A 22872-nucleotide genomic window follows, 5' to 3' on the forward strand; every position below is an offset into this window, starting at 1 on the left:
TCTTGGATTGGTTTTTGTTTGTAGGTTTGTGCTATTTCTAGTTAAAGATTTAAAATTTTGTTATTTTTAGGGTTGTGTAGTTGGTGGTATCAACAAATTAGGAATTGAATAAGAGGGTTCCTTTGTTTCATCTATTGCCGAGGATTTTCTATTGTGTTCTTCATACTCTGTTGCTTTGCCAGTTTTCAGGGATATTGCAAGCTGGCTGGACCACGCACATTGTAAAAAAGGGAGACATCTTCCAATTTCTCATAGAAGGTACTTTTCGGGGTCGAGGAGTAGAAAGAGAAAAAACAAGAAAAGGCAAAAGGAAAAAAAGAAAAGAAGAGAAAAGAAAATGGTAGCATATGTCCTCTCATCACCATGATCAGTCAGCGACAAACTCAATCTTGACATTAGCAACGGTAACAAAATCACCACCAGTCCGAGGCACTAAAGTCACCACAAGGGTATCATCTCCTTCAGCTTCCAGATCTTCCAACAATCCTGTAATCCCCAATACCATAGTTGTCTTTGATTTTTTTGCATGCTTGTGAGGCACATTGACGAAACTTCCTGCAAACTCGGACTTGTCTGGTCCACCAGGTGAATCAGGTTCATCGTTGACGAGCACATCGAACTTAATTAATTGATTTTCTTCATACTCAATCCCTTCAATAACTAAAACTTCATCTTCATCTTCTTTCTCCGTCGCGCTTCTTGATTTCTTTGGCCTGGAAACCTCCACACTTATGACTTTATCCAAGACAACAGGGAATGCACTAATTGGTGTTAATACAACGCTTTTTTTAGCTGAACGACGTGATTTTTCCTGCCGTGTTAATTTTGGTGTTGCTCTAGTTTTCAGCCAAGGAATAGGAACATCTTGAAAGCCATATCTTAGCTTCTTGGTGTCAAGAGTATCTTTAACCTTTACTCGAACCAGCTCTTTATTCTCATCCCAGAAAAGAAACTCTGAATTAAGCCAATCAGGATCCTCGATATCCTTTCGCTTGCCTCCAGGTATTTTCTTCCACAAGTCCCACATTCGGTCGACGTTCGAGTGATGACAATAAAATATGGGATCTCTCCCTGCTGAGTAGAAATTGCCCATATTTTCCCCGTTAGTTTGATTGGGGTCGCCGGTCCAGTAGTGAATCTGAGTGTGTGGGGTGGTCTCAATTGTACCCATTCCAGGGCTTGGATCATCACCAGCACGATATGGTTTTCCAAAAAAGAGAGTAGGCTTCGTGGCACCGGACACCATTTGCCTGTACATTACGTTAAGATTGCTTGCATACAATTCCTCTGCTTTTGCAGGGTCTGGATTCGCATCTCCTTTCGCGTAATTAAGATCAAGCAGTGTCGGAGGTTGGTGATTCGCGTCGCGAAGGGGGTCATAAAGTGGTGATTTGGGGTCAGTAAAAATGGCTGGCATTTGCATGCCGGCAGGGGCATCCCAATTCCAGAAAGGCAAAGCGAAAGTTGGATCATCAATCAGTTTACCCAAGATTCTTTCGAAGTAGTATAAATAGAGTCTATGCCAGGGAAAGAAGAGCCACGAGAAGTGAATTTGAAGGTCTAAATCAGGAAAGCCTGCTTGGTGATAAGCACCATCACAATAAGCACAGTGAACGTCGGCTTGGCTCTTGAAGCTACGTGGATCATCGTCAGGAAGACTTTTCATCAGTGCAATGGCTTTGGCGTATTTAGCTACGTAGGCTTTATCAACTAAATGAGCAGCAGGCCTAATGCGCATTGGGGAGGACGCAGAAGGGAATTTGAAGTTTTTGATCTTTGTGGATGTTGGAGGGCAACAGTTCGAGGGGTCACTTTCGGTTGGCAGGGTAACTAGCTCACATTGAGTTATGTCTGGTGGTGCAATGGGGTTAGCATAGGCAAATGGATCACGAAGACTAGTTGCTCCATAGAGTCCACCGAGACCAATGAGCAGATCTCTTCTGGTGGCAGGGTTTTGTTCATGATCATTGTTGCCTGATTTGCAAGAAACAATCGGGATATTGTGACGGTTAGGCTTTTTAATTCTGGAAACTCGGTGTGTTTTTGGGAAGGAAGGCAAGAAAGAGGAGGCAGCTAAAGGGATGCTACTGGAAAGAGAGATACAGGAAGCCATAGTTTGGTTTGGTGTGGGGGTGAAGGATTCTTGGATACCTTTTATAAGAAATCTGTGGCTTCCATTAAAATAATCTCAATCCGAGTGAATGTGATCTGTAAATCTTTTTATTAATTTTTTTTCTTCACTTAAATGGTTATGTTTACCTTTGTACCTATTATATACTTGTATAATTATTAATTTTAAAATCTATGTGATTAATTAAAATATACTTAAACTAACTGGAATACTAATATTAATTAAAAAAAATATTAAATTAAAAGAAGCTAATAGAGGGAACCATTCAATACAAATTTAGGATTACGATTGTTTTTATTTTTTTTAAAATATATTTATATACAAAAAATAATATTTTTATATATATATATTTTATAATTTTAATGTTTTAATATAAAAATTTTTATGTAATATATTTTCAAATAAAATAACTTTTACAAATACATGACACAACCTCACAGGAACAGACATGAAATTCTGCATCCAACATGTTCTGTTGTCGTTGTCCTTTTATACTTATTGCATTTATGTGGTCAGATTCAAATGTCCATTGAACCTTGTGAGCATGTGAATGTGATTCAAAAATTCATTTAATCTTCGAGCTATAGCCTTTTCCACAGCTATAGCCTTCTGAGCATGTGGATAACTTATTCTATTTACGTGTTCAGATTATTTTGTTAAAAATAATTTTTTTAAAAAAATATTATTTTATTATATTTTTAAACAAAAAATATTTTTTAAAAAACTGATATTACACATTTAAATACCTGTTAAATTTCCTGTATAACAATTTTAAAAACACATCCTATACGTTAGCCTGCTGTACAATTTTTTTTTTAATATTGATTAAAATTTAAATTCATAAAATCAAATAATGGAGCTAACCTCTATAATCATTAAACCAATGTCTTGACATTAATAATTATAAAACATGATTAGAAAGCGGTCGACACTAAGATAAAGGCCATAAGAGTAAAAAATGAAAAGAAAAAGAAATAGATAAAAATGTTAAATCATGAAAGGACACATTTTGTTACATAATGGATGAAGCAATTTGTTTTTTTTTGAAAAAGTTGGTATACATTTTGTCGACACTAAGCATGTCACGAATCGAATCTTCTCCAAGGGTAAAAAAAGATGTTGTAATTTGACCACCGTGCACGGATGTAATAGGGTTGAATAGTGGAACTATAATACCTCAAACTTAAAAAAAAAATTATTTTAATTATATAACAAATAAAGATTATTTCAATAAATTAATCTAAACCATTAATGGTTAAAAAAAGAGAGAGGATAAGTTTACTTACTTAGTATAGTGAAACTTTATAAAAAATCAAGCCAAGAAAGAGATATGCTAACATTACTGATATATATATAATTGTTTTTTACAAAAGCAATGTTTATTGTTCTTTTTATAAGAGATTTAAATGACAGTAATGATTTTTTTCTATTTTAGACAAAACTGAGGCTTTGGTTGTGCCTCCTGTGTGAGGTGTTATATATTGGGAAAGTTTTTGGATTTAATCATAGAATTATGATTAATGCTTAGGAGTCGCCACCTAATATTATGGTCACTAGGAACCTATGGTTTGCGAGAGTTTAGGTAAGAGACTGGTTGTGCAAGGGAAAGATGCATCACCTCCAGTGCACCCTACCTAAGATAAGCTGCATTGTTGTTTGATTGTTTTTTCTAAGTCGGTGACACGACCAAAAGATTGATGTCTTTTCCCAAGTGCAGGAGTGTCGAAGTAATAAATAACCCGGCAAGACCGGGGTCGAACCACAGGGAGGTTACTTGTATAAATTATAAGCAACAATAATACTACAACAATAGTAACAATAATAATAATAATAATAATAATAGTGAAGAAGAAGCGGAAGAAGTCGATGAGAACTTTGAGATGGCAGATTAACGTAAGAATTAAACAATGATAACAACAAATGTCAAGGTTAGAGGATCCACTAATGGTACTTCAAACAAGTATAGTATAAACTCTTATTATTCAATTGGAAACCACACATAAAGGAGGTTCCAATCAGATTATAAATTGTTAACATGATTACATTAGTTATCTTATTCGAATAATGCTAATACTTGTAAATGTTTTCAGGCATTCATGATTATAACTTATGTTAACAACAAATCAAGTTCCTTTCATAGCTCAGGTGTCGGTTATACCATACAGTATGGGCTATGAAAGTACCAAGTATTTGTTGTACCAAGTGTTATACAACATAAATCTAGATTAACCATTTAACAAGCAAAGTATTAAAAGTGAATAAGATAACAAATATAAAGCATGTTAGTATCCAACATTAAAGTCCATGTTGAGTTTATATTATACTTATTCTTACACCATTAGTGTACCCTTTTCACTTTGACATAATTAACTTAGTTAAACATAATGAAAGAAAGAGACATAAATAAACAAGGAAAGGAAATGAAAAGCATAAGCAAGAAATTAATATAAGCAAAACTTAAGCATTACAAAATATAAAGAGAGAAAGCAAGAGCATGATCTTGATCTGGAAACCAAGATGCCTAAATACATGGCAAATGCCTCCTTTTATAGGCCAAAATTCGGAACTATTGATTTGTTGACTAATTGATGAGTGGGTGGCCACATCTTGACTTGGTGACAATTCTTATCTTCTTGTCTGCCAAAAACGTCATTGATGACGTCATAATTTGAACAAACTTGAATCATGAAAGTTCTAGGAAATTGTCTCATCTTTCCAGGGTAAAAATTTGAGATCATTTGGACTTCTAGAACTTGAGATATAGGCTGAACACTGAACAGTGTCTGGGCTGCAGGACAGATTCAGACTTCTTCTTTGTTGTTACAATTTGGACTTGAAAACGGCCTTGTTAAACCTTGGGCTCCACATGAAAGTTGTAGGCCTATGTCTTATCTTTCCATCCATATAAAATGGACCTAAATCCAAGATCTACAGCTCCAGATATGACCCAATTACCGAACTGTGTTCTAGTTTGGACTGCACCAGCATCTCTTTGGCCATCTTTTTGTCCTTTCAATTTCAGCACTTCAACTCATCAATCAATTCTTTCATTTATGTGATAGGCCTACATTTAAGATGAACATTTACCATAAATTAAAGGTATCTTATATAATTAGATATGTTATTATAAAACACGCTTTAGTTAAGGAGTTATTGATACTTTAAGTGCAAAATGATGATATAAAACCTTGATAAAAATGCACTTTTAAGTACTAATCAGTCGGGTTTCTATTTGTTGGTCTTTTCTAAGGCTCAAGGCATATTTATTTTCATGAGAGAGTCTCTACCTTATTGGATTAAATCCTAACCGTTCTAAAGTCTGAATATTAGCATCACATTTCTACACCTTGTATCTTTAATACCTGAGGGTGTATTTTATCGTATAATTTTACACCCCACAAATATTAAAGTCTACATCTGGATCCTAAAAAAAAAATGTAAAAAGATTTTTGACATGCTGGCCAAATCCTAATGGATAAATATAAACTAGTTACGATATCCATTTTTTTGGATTTTCAAAACATGAGAAAGATGCAATCTTTTAATGAAAATATGCTTGAAATTTTTTTTTAGGATTTAGCCGTATGCATGAAAACAAAATATTTTTTTTTGTTTTTGAAAAGGGAAGTTGATTTAAAAGTTTTTTGAGATTTTTTCTGATTTTTGAAAATGTTTTGAATTTTTTTTGAAATATTTCGAAGAAAAACTAGTATTTTAATACCAGATTTGTAATTTACAGTGTAAATATACAACCCGATATTATACAAAATTGGTAGAAAATATTTGAGAAAATCATGATTTTTTGAAATGATATTTGAATTTTTTCAGAATTTTTTTTTAAAAGAAATATATAATATAATATAATATCATGTATTCATTAAACATTATTAAAACAGGTGGGCCGGGCCGGCCCAGATAATTGGGCCAGACATAAACCCAGAAAGAAGTGGGCCGATATCAGCCCAAAAAGGTTGGGACGATCTCGGCCGATACAGAGAGGGGCTGACGCGAGGACAGTGGCTGAGGCCATGACAGAGATGGTGGCCGGTGGCAGAGGAAGCAGAAGAAGAAGAAGAAAACGAGAGGGGCTGTAGAGAGGAGAGAGAAACCGATGGTGGCTCCTGGTGGTCGGTGGGTGGTTGTGTTGGCTTCCTATGGTGGAGCTGATGATGGAGAAGCTGGTGGTGTCTTTGGTTGGTGGCTGGAATAGCGGAGAGAGAGAGGGAAAGAAAAACTGCAGAAACGTGGGCAGAGGAACTGGTTTTTTGGCTGACTTTGGACCCGATTTTCTCCTCTCTCAAGCCATACAATTCACCCCTATTTATAGGAGGTGGAAGAGGGACACTTTGTCTTTAATGGTGCCAAATCGTGGCCTTTGGTTTGGTTGGTAATCATCCCAACCGTTGGTTCAAAGTGTGCACCTCGAACTGCCAAATTTGACAGTCTAAGGCTGCCCGAGTTAGCTACTTCAGGCCAGTCACTAGAATAGTTTTGATGTTTATATGCCTGAACGGACGATACACGGGGATAGAGGGATTTTAGGTGGCCATTTTGGTGCATGTGTTGTCAATTTTAGGGGACAAACAAGGCATTAAATGCACCTGCGAAACTGCTACCCTGACAGCTTCACGGGGAAGATGATGAACGCGTTGCTTGGTCTTTTTTTTTAATGCAAAAAGGGCACCGTTTTTGGTTAAATTAGGGATTTTTGCAGATCTTCAATTTAGTCCTTCATCATTCAATTGATTTCAATTGAACCCCCAAGTGACCCTAAACTCTTAATTTAATGCAATTTGGTCCCGACGTAACTTCAACTTCAGCCCCGGATTTACGTGCCTTTTGCGATATGGTCCTTGGTCTCGGATTTATGCAATTCCGTCCCTAATTGACCATTAAACTTTCAATTTCTTCAATTTGACCCCCGGATTTTGTCAATTAAACCCCTATAGTTGGGCGCTTTTGCATATTGGTCCCTAGCTGTCAATTTCTTCAATTTAACCCCTAATTGACCCCAAAACTTCAATTTTCTTGCAATTTGGCCCCTAATTTCAATCAATTAACTTGGTAAAAAATAAATTTGGTTTCTTAAAATTCCAATCTTCTCAATTAAGCCCAAATTAGGCTCCTAAACTTAATTTTTCACCAATTAAGCCCCAAATAAAATTAATTTGACCCATTTAAAATATAATTAAGTCCTTACACTTAATTAAATCCTTCAATTGGACCCAAATTAATTCTAAAACATAATTAAAATTTAATTTGGCCCATGATTAAATCAAATTGGCCCATTAAAAATTTAATTATGTTATTTGACTTAATTTTTATGCAAATTCATCCAATAATAATTTAATTTGACTTTGAATTTGCATTTTGTCTCCATTTTTGGGCATAATAGGGTACAATTAGGCCTTAAATTTCCTCCAAAAATTGCAGCTTGATTTTTCCTATTTTTTTAGTCCTTTATTTTTCCACATTGCCAGCCTTTATTTTATTTTTTGATTTTTATTTTGAAAAAAAAGTGAATTTTAGGGAATAACCCAGAATTGGGTTATGATAGTAATTATATAAAAAATAATTAAAAAAATCTTTACTTTTTTTCAAAAATAATTATTCCATTAGTAAATGCAAAGTGTTTGTCTCCACCCCTAACCATTCTAATGTTTCTCCCCTTTATCTTCTACTCTTTGTCCATTATGTGTTCCTTTCCATCTCTCTCCTTCCAATCTATTATTTTTGTTAGGATTTTTTTTATTGTTGTTGTGATATTAAAATTATTTTCTCATGTTAGATTTTCATGTCCCCCTTTTCTTCATAACTAAAGAGGTTATTGTTAAGGAAAAAGGTATGCTTGAAGCAACTATTAAAAATCTTAGGATTAGGGTTAAGATTTAGAAATTGAGAGTAATGGCCCAATGCAAATTCCTTCTTGAACACTCCCAGTACAAATTTTCTTTGATAAATGGATATTAATGGCCTATATATTGCTACGACAAATAAGATTATTTTAATTATTTTTACACATAAAGTTATAATTCTTGGGTTTTGTTGGTAAGAGTTTGTGTTTTGTAATCTTAAATTCTTAATTAATTGTTTATTCTTTGAATTGAATATTTATAAGATTTGGTTTGGAGTCTTGGTTATTTTGATTGCCTTTTCTAAGATTGTAAAATAAGGGAATGGATTTTCCCTTTTATTATTTTTATGAGACTTCAAAATTTGTAGTGGTTTGATGTGAATTGGTGGTCAGAATGTGTTTTTTTGATATATTGATGGATGCTTGAAGGAAATACTTTTTTATTCTTAATAAGAAGAGCTAAAACCTCCAATATCTCTTACAGTAAAGGTTGAACTAAGAGTGTTCAAGTGCGTGAGTGGTTTATCTTCTATTGACGGTGACAATAAAAAATCAACTACTACTTGCTTTGCATAATAGAAAGATATGAGATACACTACCAGAAATTCGCTTAATACTAATGAAATTATCAACGAAATAATTATGTCAGTAAAATACAGTGATAATTACCAATGGCCACTATTTCATCTGTAACTTAGTCGGTATATACCGACGGAATACTTCGTTCGGTATATACCGATGTAATTACAGACATAATATTAAGATTTTAAAAAAATACGGTTCGTTGACCTGAAACTTTTTGCGAGTGATTTTCCTGACAGAATCACCGAGGAATTCAAACCCGGGTCTCCGTACATTGACGTGACCAATTCACCGTCAGAATGGCCGACGGACTCACCGAGGGATTCAAACTCGGATCTCTGTACATTGATGTGACCAATTCACCAACAGAATTGGTGACAGAATCACCGACATAATGTGTCTGTCAGTGAGTCCCTCGAAAAAAGTTAATATATCACCACTCTGTCGACCCTCTCCTCCCTTATTTCTGCTTCTTCTTCCCCATCCTAACTCTCCCCTCCCAAACTGCAAACAACCACCCCTCTAGAAAAATCACCCTCTTCTCAACACAAGTCATATTTCTTTAAGTTTTGGGATCACAACATCCGTGTTTTGATTTATTGTGGATTTTATCATTTTCTATAAGTAAATCTATCTTTTTTAATTTTAACATTTAAATGTCAATTTTATTGTGTTTTTAGTATATGTATTTTGTTAGTGTATGTACATGTTTATTGTTACTTCTTAACCAAACTTGTAGTATGAATGTATAATTTTGTACTTGTTATGGTTTATTTTAGATTTTGTAAAATTATATTTGTTTGTAAATTGTTGAAACTTTGTTGAATTATCAAATTACATGTGTTGTGGTGAAATAATTAATAGCTTGTTTAACGGGCCTGTTTTAATTTTTATCAATGCTATTGCGGAGTTGTAATTTCTGTAAATTTATATGTATAAATTTGTACGGATGTTGATAATTGATAATGAATATTTATGAGAAGTTGTAATTAGCTTGTTGGATAATCTTGAGGTAAACCAATACTTTTGCAAATTTATTTACCTAACATAGTTAATTAATACATATTATCATCGTAATTTTATAAAGGTTCGATAGAAGTCATGAATGACATTCATGGATGTACCGGGATTCACCCCAAGGATTACAGAGGATGGATTATTGTAACAGGATTTAGGTTTTTATTAATTCTGCAACATCTATTCCCAGAAATTTTACGGGAGGCGGTATTGGTGTCGTTGCAAGAAGTGTGAAAATAAAAAGTATTTGCATCCAGATGTTGTAATGATGCATCTTTTACACAAAAGGTTCATGGAAAATTACCTATGTTGGTATGCACACGGAGAAGTATTTGCTCGTAATAAGAGAATGGGAGAAAGGGTGGTTGGGTCAACTTTTAGTGCTAGCAATGTGCATAGAGTTGTAAATGACAACAGTAATCCTTACAGGAATATGGTTATGGATGCAATGAGAATGAATCAAGATAATGTCAGTCAATGTCCAATCATAGAAGAAGAACCTAATGCAGATGCAACTAGGTTTATTACACATACACCCCTTCCTTTAGAAAGGATCGATTAAGAGTTGATTGGTTATCCGTTTTAAAAACAAAACCCAGGGGTCGTGTCGAGGTTGTTTAAGATGAGAACGAAGACACAAGTGTGCGAAATGAAGTATTTCAAGTTAGTGACTTGGTTGAACCATATCGAGGTGCTCCTTCGATTGAGGAAGAAAATTCAAATTTTCGTGTTTTCGATGATAGTTTTGTTGATGTTGATGCAGAGGAGTTGAATGTTGTTTTGAGCTCTAGCGGACAAGCAAATGTCGATGAAGATGATGATGATGATATCATATTGAAGATCGCGATGGAGCTGATGACTATTCAATTGACGACGAAGAAAATTCTGACTAACTGTTGTTATTGTTTTGTGCGACGGGCAGTTTGTAATTTAAGTGTTTGCAGGAAGGTAAATAGGCAATACAAACATTATCTTTCATGCACAGTGCACGATCACTGATGTCTATATCGACAGATTACAGTCCGTCGACATTTCACAGTAGCTTAACTGGAAATGCCACCATCATCACCGATGACTTTGCAGACGGATTACCGTCCTTCGGGATTTCACAGTAGCTTCACTGGAAATGCCACCATCATCGCCAACGCCTTTGCAAACGGATTATAGGCCATCGACATTTCATAGTAGCTTCACTAGAAATGCCATTATCATCACCGATGACTTTGAGGACGGATTATAGTTCGTCGACATTGCACAGTAGCTTGGCAAATGCCACAATCACTGATGACTTTGCAGACGGATTACAGTCCGTCGACCTTTGTCGGCAGTTAACCATTACCGATAAATTCACCGACAGATGGAGCGAATTTCAAAGGACGAGTATTAAATGCATCTCTGACCGCGTGTCGTTGCCGATGAAATTACCGATGGACTGTGAAAAATCCTGGTGCAAAATTCAAAATTTACCAATGGATTTTCAAAACATCACCGATGAAATAATTAAAAATAATATTATTTAAATTGGCCGTCGTTAAAACTGTGGTATAAATCCCAGCGACCGCCTCTTTAGTTCATTTCTTCATCTCCTTCATCTCATTTTCACTTTTTTTCCTCCCATTTCTTCAAATCTCCTCTTCTTGATTCTAATATCTAGCTATATCTTCAACAAATTAAAAGGCATGTGTATCCTCTACTTCATTTCTTCAAGATTTTAATTTTTTATTTGTTCTTTGTTTTAGCGCTATTGATATTTTTGTTATGTTTTTTGTTTTAGTGTATTTTTATAATGTAGATAAAGTATTGAAATAAACACATTATTAAGGTAAGCATTTTTCATTCCTAAAGTCTATATTTGTTTTTTTTGTTCAATATATTTTTTTGTTTGTATTGCCATAATAATTGAACACTTTGTTGAATTTTAATTGTTATTTTTGAATTTACCACATAATTAGTAATTGAATATATAGGAATAAATGTAATTATTTTATCTCAATTTTACTCTATTATTGTATGATATGTGTTTAGGTATTTCCATTAATTTTAATTTTTATTGTTGAATTTATCTTGTAATTAGTAATTGAATATATAGGAATAAATATAATTATTTTATCTCAATTTTACTCTATTATTGCATGATATGTGTTTAGGTATTTCCATTAATTTTAATTTTTATTGTTGAATTTACCTTGTAATTAGTAATTGAATATATAGGATTAAATTTAATTATTTTATCTCAATTTTACTCTATTATTGCATGATACATGTTTAATTATTTTCATTAATTTTAATTGTTATTTGTATAGATGTTAGGTTATATACAAGATTTTTGAATGGGGTCAATTGGTTGTGGCTTTTGTCAATATTTGCAGGTTTGAAAACTTTGGGTAGTCTCTCCAGTATAGGGGAGGTGCTGCCAAATTTTTTTTTTACAATCGAATTTAATTATATAATTATTCATATAAAATTGTGTAGATGCGTAGAACGAAATCAACAGCTCGTCGCTCATATAGGGTTGCCACTAGTTCTTCTAGTAGTGAGGATGACATGTCCTTAGGTGCTGATCAAGAAAAGGCACCTGCAGCGACTCACGATGCTACCTCTTCAAGTGTGGTTTAATTAGGGATGAGAATTATTAACCAGAGCTACATAGAAAACTTAAAAACAAATGCGTAGTGAATGGATAGTATTTTAATTAGGGATGAGAAGAAAAAACAAAAAAAACATATTAAACTAAAAAAAACCAAAATAAAAAAACAAAAAAGACCAAATAAAAAAACATCTACTAGAAAACAAAAAAAATTAATTTTATTTAGTTCTAGTTTAAAAAACCTGAAACTGATTGAACTAGACCAAACCAGAATTGTGGAACCAAAAACTGAAAAATATTATTAACTTGACAGAAGTATAAATAGAAAAGTGTCTTAAAAAACTCAAATCCAAAAATTCACTCTCACAACCTACAACCCCTTCCTCCTCTCAACCCTTTCTCTCTCGATGTCCACCAAAGCCCTTTTCATAGCCAACCCCGCTTCTGCCTCTCTGGCTGTCTCCCATTTTTCTTCTCGCAAGTCTCTATTTTGAAAGCACGATTCTTCAAGTTTTTGGTTCTAGGATAATATAGAGTTATGGAAGGCATGTGTAGTTCCACTTGTGGATGTTCCCAAGCATGGAGAAAGAGTGTTTTATCTGCCTGAGGGTCATAATGGACAAGTAAAGATTGGATTTTGAATCTTTTTCTGTTTAGTGAGTGATGAAGTAAATGGGTATGGTTTAATTGGAATCTATGAGTCTTGGATTGGTTTTTTTATCTTTTATTTTATGAAGGACTAAAGTGTAAAAAAAGGGAGAAACTTTCTAATTTCTGTACCATGTTACCTTCTCTTTTCTTATTGGTTTTTTATCTTTAAACCAAAGTGCAAGAATAAAAAATAAAGTGTCACCCTCACACCATGACTCTTGAGCCATGTGTTTTGAATATATGCACAATAGTATGTAGTGGACTCGTTGTTCATAGTCTCATGAAATGCATCCCTTTGCAAAGATTAAATTATCACACTGGATGAGGTTAAAGTTTATTGATCTTAACTGCCTGCGCTTGAAATGAGAATAGACCATCTTTGTTATTCATTTTATGTTCTAAAATAAATATATCCCTTGTGGTTCCTTTTTTAGTCTGAATATATTTTTCTTTCATGAAAATCTTGACTATGATCACACCTCATACTAAGGGCAAGCGAAAATTTCAATGATAAAAAAGAGGAAAAAGTTGTGAGAAAGCCAAAAAGGCAAAAGAGCCCAAGAAACTTAAATGTTAGGGGGCATGCCCAAATCACAAGAAAAACTAATATCCTAAACAAAGTGAGTATGCCTTGACCAAAACAATGAAAAGCGGCAAATCAAAGAAGAGCAGAAAAAAGAGAGAGATTGTTGCTGTCTAATTTTTGACCCATGTTTTAATAATTTTCAAAAATAATAATAATATATATAAAAAATAAAGGTTTACATGTGGCGATAACATTGAGCATCAGGACTAATATTAAGAAAGCAATGTGTCAAGGAGATAATTATTGAATCATATATAATCACTGTAATATAAAATATCATAGATGTATGATTTGATTCGTGCTGGTTATGGAAAATAATCACTGCAATAAAAAATACCATATATATAGGATTTGTTGGTGCTGGTTATAGAAGACAATCTCTGCAATAATTATTGTAATATTTTCTTAAATAGCACGTGTAGAGATTTTTTATATAAGTGAATATTCAGCTATATTTAAGAGGAGGAAAAGAAAATTTGCAGAAGACAATTCTTAAAAGGAAGAAATTTAGGGTACCCACAAAAAAAAAAACCTAAACCTAATTTTTTTTCTCCCGGCTGAAACCAAGCCACCGCCCCCATTTTTCTAATTTTTTTCTCTCCAAGTCAGCCACCAGCGGCTCCCCCGGCTTTGGAGATTTTTGGTCACAGAACCCCCCAAGCCTCCAACAGCCATCCCGTTCCTTTCCCTCTCACTGCCTCAACAAAACAGAGCTACCCCTTCATAAACCCAAATCAGCCGAAGACAGCCCCTGACCCACCTTCTTTCCCTCACCGTCGCTCTCCCTTGCAGCCAAGACCACCACCATCCACCACCCGGCCTCTCTTTCCCGATCAGGCTTCCTCTCATCTTCAAGTCCCAGCCAACAAACCGGCCCCATTTCCCTTTCTTTTTCCTTAACTCCCAGAGCTAGAGAGGGACTGTCTTCCCCATCGCCATTTTTTCAGCACCCGAAGACAAGCTCCTTCCTTCTCCTCCCAGACCCACACACACCCATCTCCTCCACACAGGAGCAGCCCCACAGCCGTTCCTTTCTTCCTCAGACCGAACATGGCGGCAGCCCCCGTTGTATTCTTCAGCTGCTCCCGTCTGTGCCTCAGCCACGATCTCCCTCTCGCTGGCCGTTTCGGTTTCTTCTCACTACCGATCCGACCGAACAGCCACTCCCATCTCAAGAGCAGCTTCAGTGGCCACGCGCACAGCAGCAAGGCCGGCCCCATAGCTACCCCAACCACCCGATCTGACATCGGCAGAAAGTAGAACAAACCGGGAGGAGAGGAGAACAAAATGCTTTAAATAGATCTAAAAAATACCCAAATAAAATCGACTGCTGTGTTTTTTTCTTCTTTTGCAGGTGACGGTGAGCCAGATCCCATTGTTTCCGGTTTCTTCCTCGTGACGGTGCGTGAACCCACGCGCTGCTAGTGGCGGAGGCGTGTGAAGTAGACGCGCCGCCACTGTTTTTGTGGTCCAGAAGCTTTCCTAGCAGTTTCCCTGGATTTTTAGGGGCTATTATGTAATTTTTAAATTGTGTAATGTGTTGTTTGATTTATTTTGAATTTTTGTGATATGTAACTTGTAAATGTGGGGAAAATAATAATAATAATAAAAAGAAGATATGTGTGTTATTGAATTATAAAATTAAAAGGATAAAAAAATGAATTTAATGTTTAATTTGTATATAGTCAAGTATCTGAAGGACGAATAAAATCATGTTGTATTTCCCGTGAAAATATAAGAACATGTTTCTATATTTTTTGTTGGGATTTAATAATTGATTTATTAAAACCTTAAGAATTTGACTAATACGTTGGTTTTTTTACTTTAATTGTGATTAAATGTAATGTTTGTGTTTTTGATAAAAAAAAATATAAAAAAGGTTTTTGTGTGTTGCATACGGTCAATACCCTAACATGTTTTGAACATTTATATATATATATAACAAATATTTGAAGTTTTGAAAATGTGTTTCTGCATGGATTTTTTAAACACAATAAAAATTATTTTCTTTCATTTCTGAACTTTACATGTTTGTAAAACTCTAAAGGGTATTGGCTAATATTTCAAAAAAAAAACAAATTTTATTTTCGGGGAATTCATCTATTATTCATCGCTAATGTTTGGATAAAGAAATCCCTAAGGGATGAATATCCAAAATATTATTGGGAATAAGTTGTTATTATTCACTGTTAATATTTGGATAAAGAAACCCTAAGTGGTAAATATCCAAAATAATTTTCTAGAAATAATAAGTCATCGCACATCCTTGAAAGAAGCCTTGATTATAATTGGGGACATTTCAATTTTTGACTCCACGGTTTACGAGCCGTGATAGTATGAAACACGAAGGGAATGTATGCTCCATAATATCGTTTTGCATCTAAACAAGCCTAAGCTCAAAGCATCTTGAATCTTAAGACCTTCATTCAAAAGCTAGCCAAGGGAGAGATGTTCCAGAGTTGGGAGACCCAAGAAGCTCCATAGGTGTTCAAATTTAATCAATAATGCTTGTTTGATCATGATATTGTGTTGTTTGCCTTTTTCACCTTTTTAAATCAAGGTTCCAAATGTCAATTGGATTTTATCATTGTTTTTTTTTTAGCCAAACTTTTCCTTTTAATGAGATCATGCATTTTGAAAAGTTTCAAAAGTTCATCTTGGTGTTTTTACACATCAGTTTCCGTTTTCAAAGTGGATCTTCCATAACAACATCCATTATAATTGAGGACATTTCAACTTTTGACTCCACGGTTTACGAGCCGTGAAAGTATGAAACACTAAGGCAAAAAGAGGCTTTTAAAGCGCTCTGAATTTCTTTAGATTTCTAAATCTTTATCCTCCCTACTTGTGATTTACGAGTCGCAAACTCTTGAAATACTAAGGGAAAAATGAGCTTTTAAAGCATATGAAATCTCCTTAGATTTCTATCTTAATAAATTTAATCTGAATCAAACACAAATTTCAAGAGATCTGCGTTGGTTCTCCTTGGTACTTTGTAGACATATGTAAGGGTGTGATCCACATTGACCAAGGGTTATTTCTTTTTAAACTTTCAGCCCAAATCCATTCATCATAGCAAAATGTATCCTAGGAAAACACCAACACCATAGCAATTATAAGGTAAACCAAACACCAAGCAGCTTACCTTAGGTGGGGCGTACTAGAGGTGTTAATACCTTCCTTTTACGCAACCAGTCCCTTGCCTTAGAATCTCTGAAAGACCAGTTAGGTTTCCTAGTGACCATAATACTACGTGGCGACTCCCTTATTCACAATAAAACAAAAGACCCCGAAACCAATCAAGGATTGCCGCGACGCTGCGCTCCGCTCCGCTCGCGAGGGTGCGACAGAGATAAAAGACACAAAAGGTCGAACTGTTGATATTGATCCTTAGTCTTTGAAACCTTGAAACACTCTTTGAGTCTTATGAATTATTTTCTTTCATAGTAAAAAATCACAACTTACATTACGTACCTGTAGAAGTCTTTTCTAATTAAGCAAGCAAGAAACTTAGAATAGTACATAATGCTCTTAAAATGTAACGAGTACTTTTTCATAAGAGTCATGGCATCAAGAACAAACTATTCATTATTATTCATGCTGATAAAATAAGTATTTAAAAAGAGACAATTTTTTCTCAAACACAACTTTGAGCTTTTTCTCGAGCACTTCACTTTGAAAACCCATAAAAAAAGGTCACCTCATCACGTACTTTCACCAATGACAATATCGCCAACACAAGAGCAAGTCATCTCTTTTCTAGGAAATATAACCAGGGAGTTACAAGATTTCAAAAAGCAAATTGTTTTAACTCACATCGAAACAATTTTTGTTTTCAAAATGCAAGATCAAGATTTCCAGATTCATTCTAGATAAATATTCCTTCACCAAACTAAAAATAAGAGAAATGAGAGAATTGTTACTCGAAACTATTATTTGTTTAAGTCGTTGACAAAGCACACTTAAAGGCAATGGCTAGTGCAATGGGGAAACATTGTGTTTAGAAGAAAAATCGATCCCTTCTAGAAAAAAAGAAGAAGAGATGAACATTTCCTACAACAAGACTAGGGGACATTTTGGTATACAAAAGGTAGCTTGATCCTTTCAACAAGTGACATCGAATGTTTTTAACAGTTAGACAGGGAGTAATGAATGATCCTCTCAAATTATTCGACGAGACAAAAAATCTCTAGCATGCAAGTGGGTCACGATGAGCACCATGAAAGTTGAGTTGTGTAAACAAATATGGAAAAAGACTTACATGGGCCAACTCGAGTGGGCTAGAAGCCAAACAACGAAGATGATCATAATTAGAGATAGCAAGTCCTCACTAATAAAGCAATAAGAAGATTGAGAAGAAATGTGGACCTATATTTCAAATCAGGTAAGGATACATGCATGTTATCTAAACTTTGAGATATTAAACAATGTGTTTTGCAAAGATTCATAAGAGAAATCCCCAATGGGATCCCTAAAAAAGAAGGCCACCTTAAAATGGCCAAAAACAGAAAATGCTTGTGAAAATTGCTCACTTTCTGAGAATTGTTTTTGACCTAGGCAAGCTGCCCACGAGAATTAGGCCACTCGAAAAATCTTTGTATTTTTTAGGAAAGTCACCCATCACAATAAGACTCTTTGAGTTTTGATCTGGAAAGGCCGCCCACGAGAATTAGGCCACCCAAAAAATCTTCATATTTGTTTACCATGGTAGGTGATTAGTACTTAAAAGTGCATTTTTATCATGGTTTTACATCATCATTTTGCACTTGAAGTATCAATATCTCCTTAACTAGAGCATGTTTTATAATAACATGTCTAATAATATAAGATACCTTTAATTTATTGTAAATGTTCATCTTAAATGCAGGCCTATCACATAAAACAAAGGATTGATTGATGAGTTTAACTACTGAAATTGAGAAGACAAAGAGAGGGCTAAGCTTAAAAAATACATACTGATTCAATCCAAACTGGAACACCATTCGACTATTGGATCATAACTGGAGCTGTAGAACTTGGATTTAGGTCTGGTTTATATGTATTGAAAGCTAAGACATAGGCCTAAAACTTTCATGAAGAGTCCAAGATTCAAAATGAGTGTTTTCAAGTTCAAATTGTAGCAACAATAGAGAAGTTAGAATCTGTCTTGTAGCCTAGATACTATTTAGCGTTCAGCCCATATCTCGAGTTCTAGAAGTCTAAATGCACTGATTCTTGTTTTGTTAGAAAGATGAGACAATTTCCCAGAACTTTCATGAAGACTATCTACTCAAATTCTGATGTTAGCAATGACATTTTCTATAGACAAAAAGATAAGGATTGTTACCAAGTCAAGAGGTGGCCACCCACTCAACAATTAGTCATCAAATCAATAATTCTAAATTTTTGTCTATAAAAGTAGGCATTTGCCATGCATTTAGGCATTATGGTTTTCATATCAAGATCATGTTCTTGCTCTTTTTCTTTATATTTTTGTAATGCTTAAGTTTTGCTTTCATTAATCTCTTGTTTATGCTTTTCATTTCCTTTACTATACTTATATAATTATGTTCTTATCTTGTTTATCTATGTTTCTCTTATTCATAGTGTTCAACTAAGTTTATTATGTCAAGGTGAAAAGGTTACACTAATGGTGTAAAAATAAGTATAGCATAAACTCAACATGGACTTTAATGTTTGATACTAACATGTTTTGTATTTATTATCTTACTCACTCTTAATACCTTGCTTGTTAAATGGTAATCTAGATTTGTGTTGAACAACCCTTAGTACAACAAATACTTGGCACTTTCATAGCTCAACTGTATGGTATAACTGACACCTGTGCTATGAAAGGAACTTGATTTGTTGTTAACATAAGTTATCATCATAAATACCTGATAATATTTACAAGTATTGGCATTACTCAAATAATACAATTAATGTAATCATGTTAACAATTTATAATCCGATTGAAACCTCCTTTGTGTGTGGTTTTTAGTCAAGTAATAAAAAAAGTTTATACTATACTTGTTTGAAATACCACTAGTGGATCCTTTAACCTTGACAGTTATTTTATCATTGTTTAATCCTTACATCAACATCACATCTCAAAAGTTCTCTTCAACTCCTTTTCATTTATTGTTTATAATTTTATATAGTTCACCTCCCATAAAAAGAGTTTATACTATACTTATTTGAAATACCATTAGTGGATCCTCTAACCTTGACAATTATTTTATCGTTGTTTAATCCTTACATCAACATCACATCTCAAAAATTCTCTTCAACTCCTTTTCATTTATTGTTTATAATTTTATATAGTTCACCTCCCTGTGGTTCGACCCCGGTCTTGCTGAGTTACTTATTACTTCAACATTTCTACACTTGGGAGAAGAAATCAATCTTTTGATCATGTCAGTAGGTAACCCTTTAAAATGAGAACCCTTCTGAAAAATCCTTGTTTTTCCCATACGGCTAGATTACCCATTATAATGAGATCATTTCTGAAAAATCTTTGTATTTTTTTTAAATCTCTCTCTACATTCTTCACCATTGGGCAGATCGGCTGGAACAATTAGACCTCTTGTGAGATTCCTTGCATTTAATCATTGGGCAGGTCACTTGGAATAATTATACCACATGCAAACTTCTTCACATTCTTCACCATCAGGCAAGTTGCCTAGAACAATTAGACCACTTGTAAGATCCCTCGCATTTTATCATCTGGAAGGTTGCATGGAACAATTAAACCATTCACAAAATTCTTTGCATTTCTTCTTTACCATCAGGCAAATCGCTTAGAACAATTAGACCACTTGCGAGATCCCTCACATTTTAGCATCGGGCAGGTCGCCTGGAACAATTAGACAACTCGCGAAATTCTTCACGTTTCTTCTTCACCATCGAGCAGGTCTCCTAAAACAATTAGACCATTCACGAGATCCCTGCATTTTACCATCGGATAGGTCGCTTAGAACAATTAGACCACTCATGAAATTCTTCGTGTTTTTTCTTCACCATCGGGCAGGTCGCTTGGAGCAATTAGACCACTTGCGAGATCCCTCACATTTTATCATCGGGCATGTTGTTACTTATTTTTATGCCCCATGTGCTAGAGACGATGTATACCTCTTTTGAGCCAAAAGCAGGAGTTTAGTTCATGATTGGAGAGGAATTGACAAAAGCATAGAAGAAAGAAATGTTTTTTCGAACAATGTTTGAGTTGTTTTCTACCCTCTTTATCCTTCCCCTTTGCTGCCAAAATCATCAGTTTTCTTAGACTGATTAGGAGTCTTCATAATGTTAAATTCGTTCCTTGTTTATCTGATATTTAAAGTCAGATAAATCCCTTAGAATTTGCACTAAAAAAATTGATTATGCTACTGTCACAATTTGTTGTTCCAACTTACGCTTTGATTCTGACTTGGTTTCGTACGATATCTGACCATCCTAGCAATATTCTGTAATTGATGACATGTAGAAGAATTGATCTACACCTTTATCGGGTCCTAGGGCTCACTGTTCTTATGGCAGACTCTCAGTCAGATTGGGATGCGTGGCATTGTTAGTTTCCTGAATCAGATCAGGAAATCCTTTTGACCAACCAGGTTGCGGCCAGATTCTGTTTTTCAAAACGAATTTATCTCACTTTGAACCCTTCATGAAAGTTGTAGACCTGTACGCATAGATGAATTTAGGTTTTTGAATCTCCTAATTTCGATATCAGAAGCTCAATATATTCCTATGTGAATATCTAATGAGAAAGTAGAGAATTCTGCCGCAAGAAGGATTTTGACCTGAGTTTTGAACTAAAGACTTTGCTTTTGTCATAATTTTATTGGTCGTTATTCTTAGGTCATACTCTCAGTCATATCAGGATGCTTGGCATTACCAGTTTCTGAATTAGATTAGGAGACCCTTGTTGACCAACCAGATTGCTGCCATATTCTGTTTTTTAAAACGATTTTATCTCACTTCGAATCCCTCATGAAAGTTGAAGTCCTGGACGCGTCGATGAATTTGGGTTTTTGAATCGTTTGATTTTGATATCATAAGCTCAAGATATTCCTATTTGAACATTTAGTAGAAAAGTAGAAACATTTAGTCTTTATTTGAGGGACCTGATTTAATGTTTTAAGGATTTATTAGATTAATTAAAGACAAATTTCAAACCTTGGAAAGTAAATTGGTTTCATTCGAGGAATAAAAAAAAGCAGGGACTGGATCAAGAAACATCAATAATGTCTGTTACTTGGCATTGTAAAACAGCCCATGGGATTTAATTAGCAGGGTAATGTTCATGGTAATTTTGAGCACAACTATCCTGTCTAATTTCTTTCCTTTTTCTCTGCAACTTCCTACTAGTTGCCATTTTGGAGCTACATATCACGTTTGTGTAGTTTTAATTCCTAGGAGACAATAACTTTTGACAGCTGCAAAATGCCATAAAGAGAAGAACCTCACCATCATCTAATGGCTGGGATATATTTTATCCCTAACATAGATGACTAGGATGATGTGTTAATGTTGGAAAGAAATCACTAGAATCAGCACATAATCAATGAGAATATTGTAGTTTCCTCATTTATATTATTTGGCTGCAAATCAGCTGGGATTTGCATCCTAGATTAATGCATTGAATCTTTCCTAAATAAAGATATATTATTCTATATATAAGCCCCCTCTACTGACCTAGCGAGGAGGGAGAGAAAAAAGAGAGAAAAAAAGAAACGGAGGAAAGTCAAGAAAACAAACGAAAGAGAGGCAGGTAATAGAAGAGAAAAATCACAGAGAATAGAGGGAGTTTCTTTCCTTCATCCTTGCATTTACTTTGTGATGGGGAAGGCAGGTATTAGGAGAGAAAAGAGCAGAAAAAAATGAAAGAAAGAACAGAAAGGGAGAGGAGAGGAAAAACACAGAGAACAGAGGGATTTTCTTTCCTGCATCCTTACATTGCTGTGAGACGGGGAAAGCAGAATACAGGAGAGGGAAAGAAGAGAAATCTGTAGCTAAACCAGTAGAGAGAGAGAGAGGGACGAAGACGCAGAGCTAAACGCAGGAGCCAAACACAAACAGAGAACAAAGGGAAAGGGGCTGGAACAGACAAACGCGGATAGACTAGCCAGCATGCCTTCAACATCGTTGCAACTCCTTGGTCTTTCTTTAGGTCTGTTATTCCCAGCTTCTGCATAACTTCTGCATTTTCTTAGTTGTTTTTGTTACTGTTCAAATGAAATTTAATTCACTTAAACAATGACCAGCCAAGGCACGCGTGAGGAAACTCACGCATGGCTTTGTGCCCAGCCAGGTCACTGGTTCTGGCCAGTTACTCGGCTAGGCCTGCTAGGTTCAGCCCAGCCACATGGGCCGAGCTGAACCCAGCCTCTCAAAAAACGAGTACTATCATTGTTTTTCTCATGTATTTATTTTATGGTTTTTTTGTATTTTTATATTGTAAAAATACAAATCTCGTATTTAGAACA

General features: G+C 34.8%; 1 protein-coding gene across 1 annotated transcript; it reads right to left on the bottom strand.

Moving 5' to 3' along the window:
- Positions 1–219: 219 nt before the first annotated feature.
- Positions 220–2144, bottom strand: LOC133684700 (polyphenol oxidase, chloroplastic-like). The gene has a single exon (XM_062106853.1). It carries the CDS (start codon positions 2111–2113, stop codon positions 368–370), a length of 1746 nt encoding a protein of 581 aa, XP_061962837.1. The 5' UTR covers positions 2114–2144; the 3' UTR covers positions 220–367.
- Between the last annotated feature and the right edge of the window lie 20728 nt (positions 2145–22872).

This window comes from Populus nigra, chromosome 1 (assembly GCF_951802175.1).
Source record: "Populus nigra chromosome 1, ddPopNigr1.1, whole genome shotgun sequence".
In the NCBI taxonomy this organism is placed as follows: domain Eukaryota; kingdom Viridiplantae; phylum Streptophyta; class Magnoliopsida; order Malpighiales; family Salicaceae; genus Populus; species Populus nigra.

What these genes read in the sequence shown, in the direction of transcription:
- LOC133684700 (XM_062106853.1), bottom strand. Translation starts at nt 2,113, where the DNA reads ATGGCTTCCTGTATCTCTCTTTCCAGTAGCATCCCTTTAGCTGCCTCC.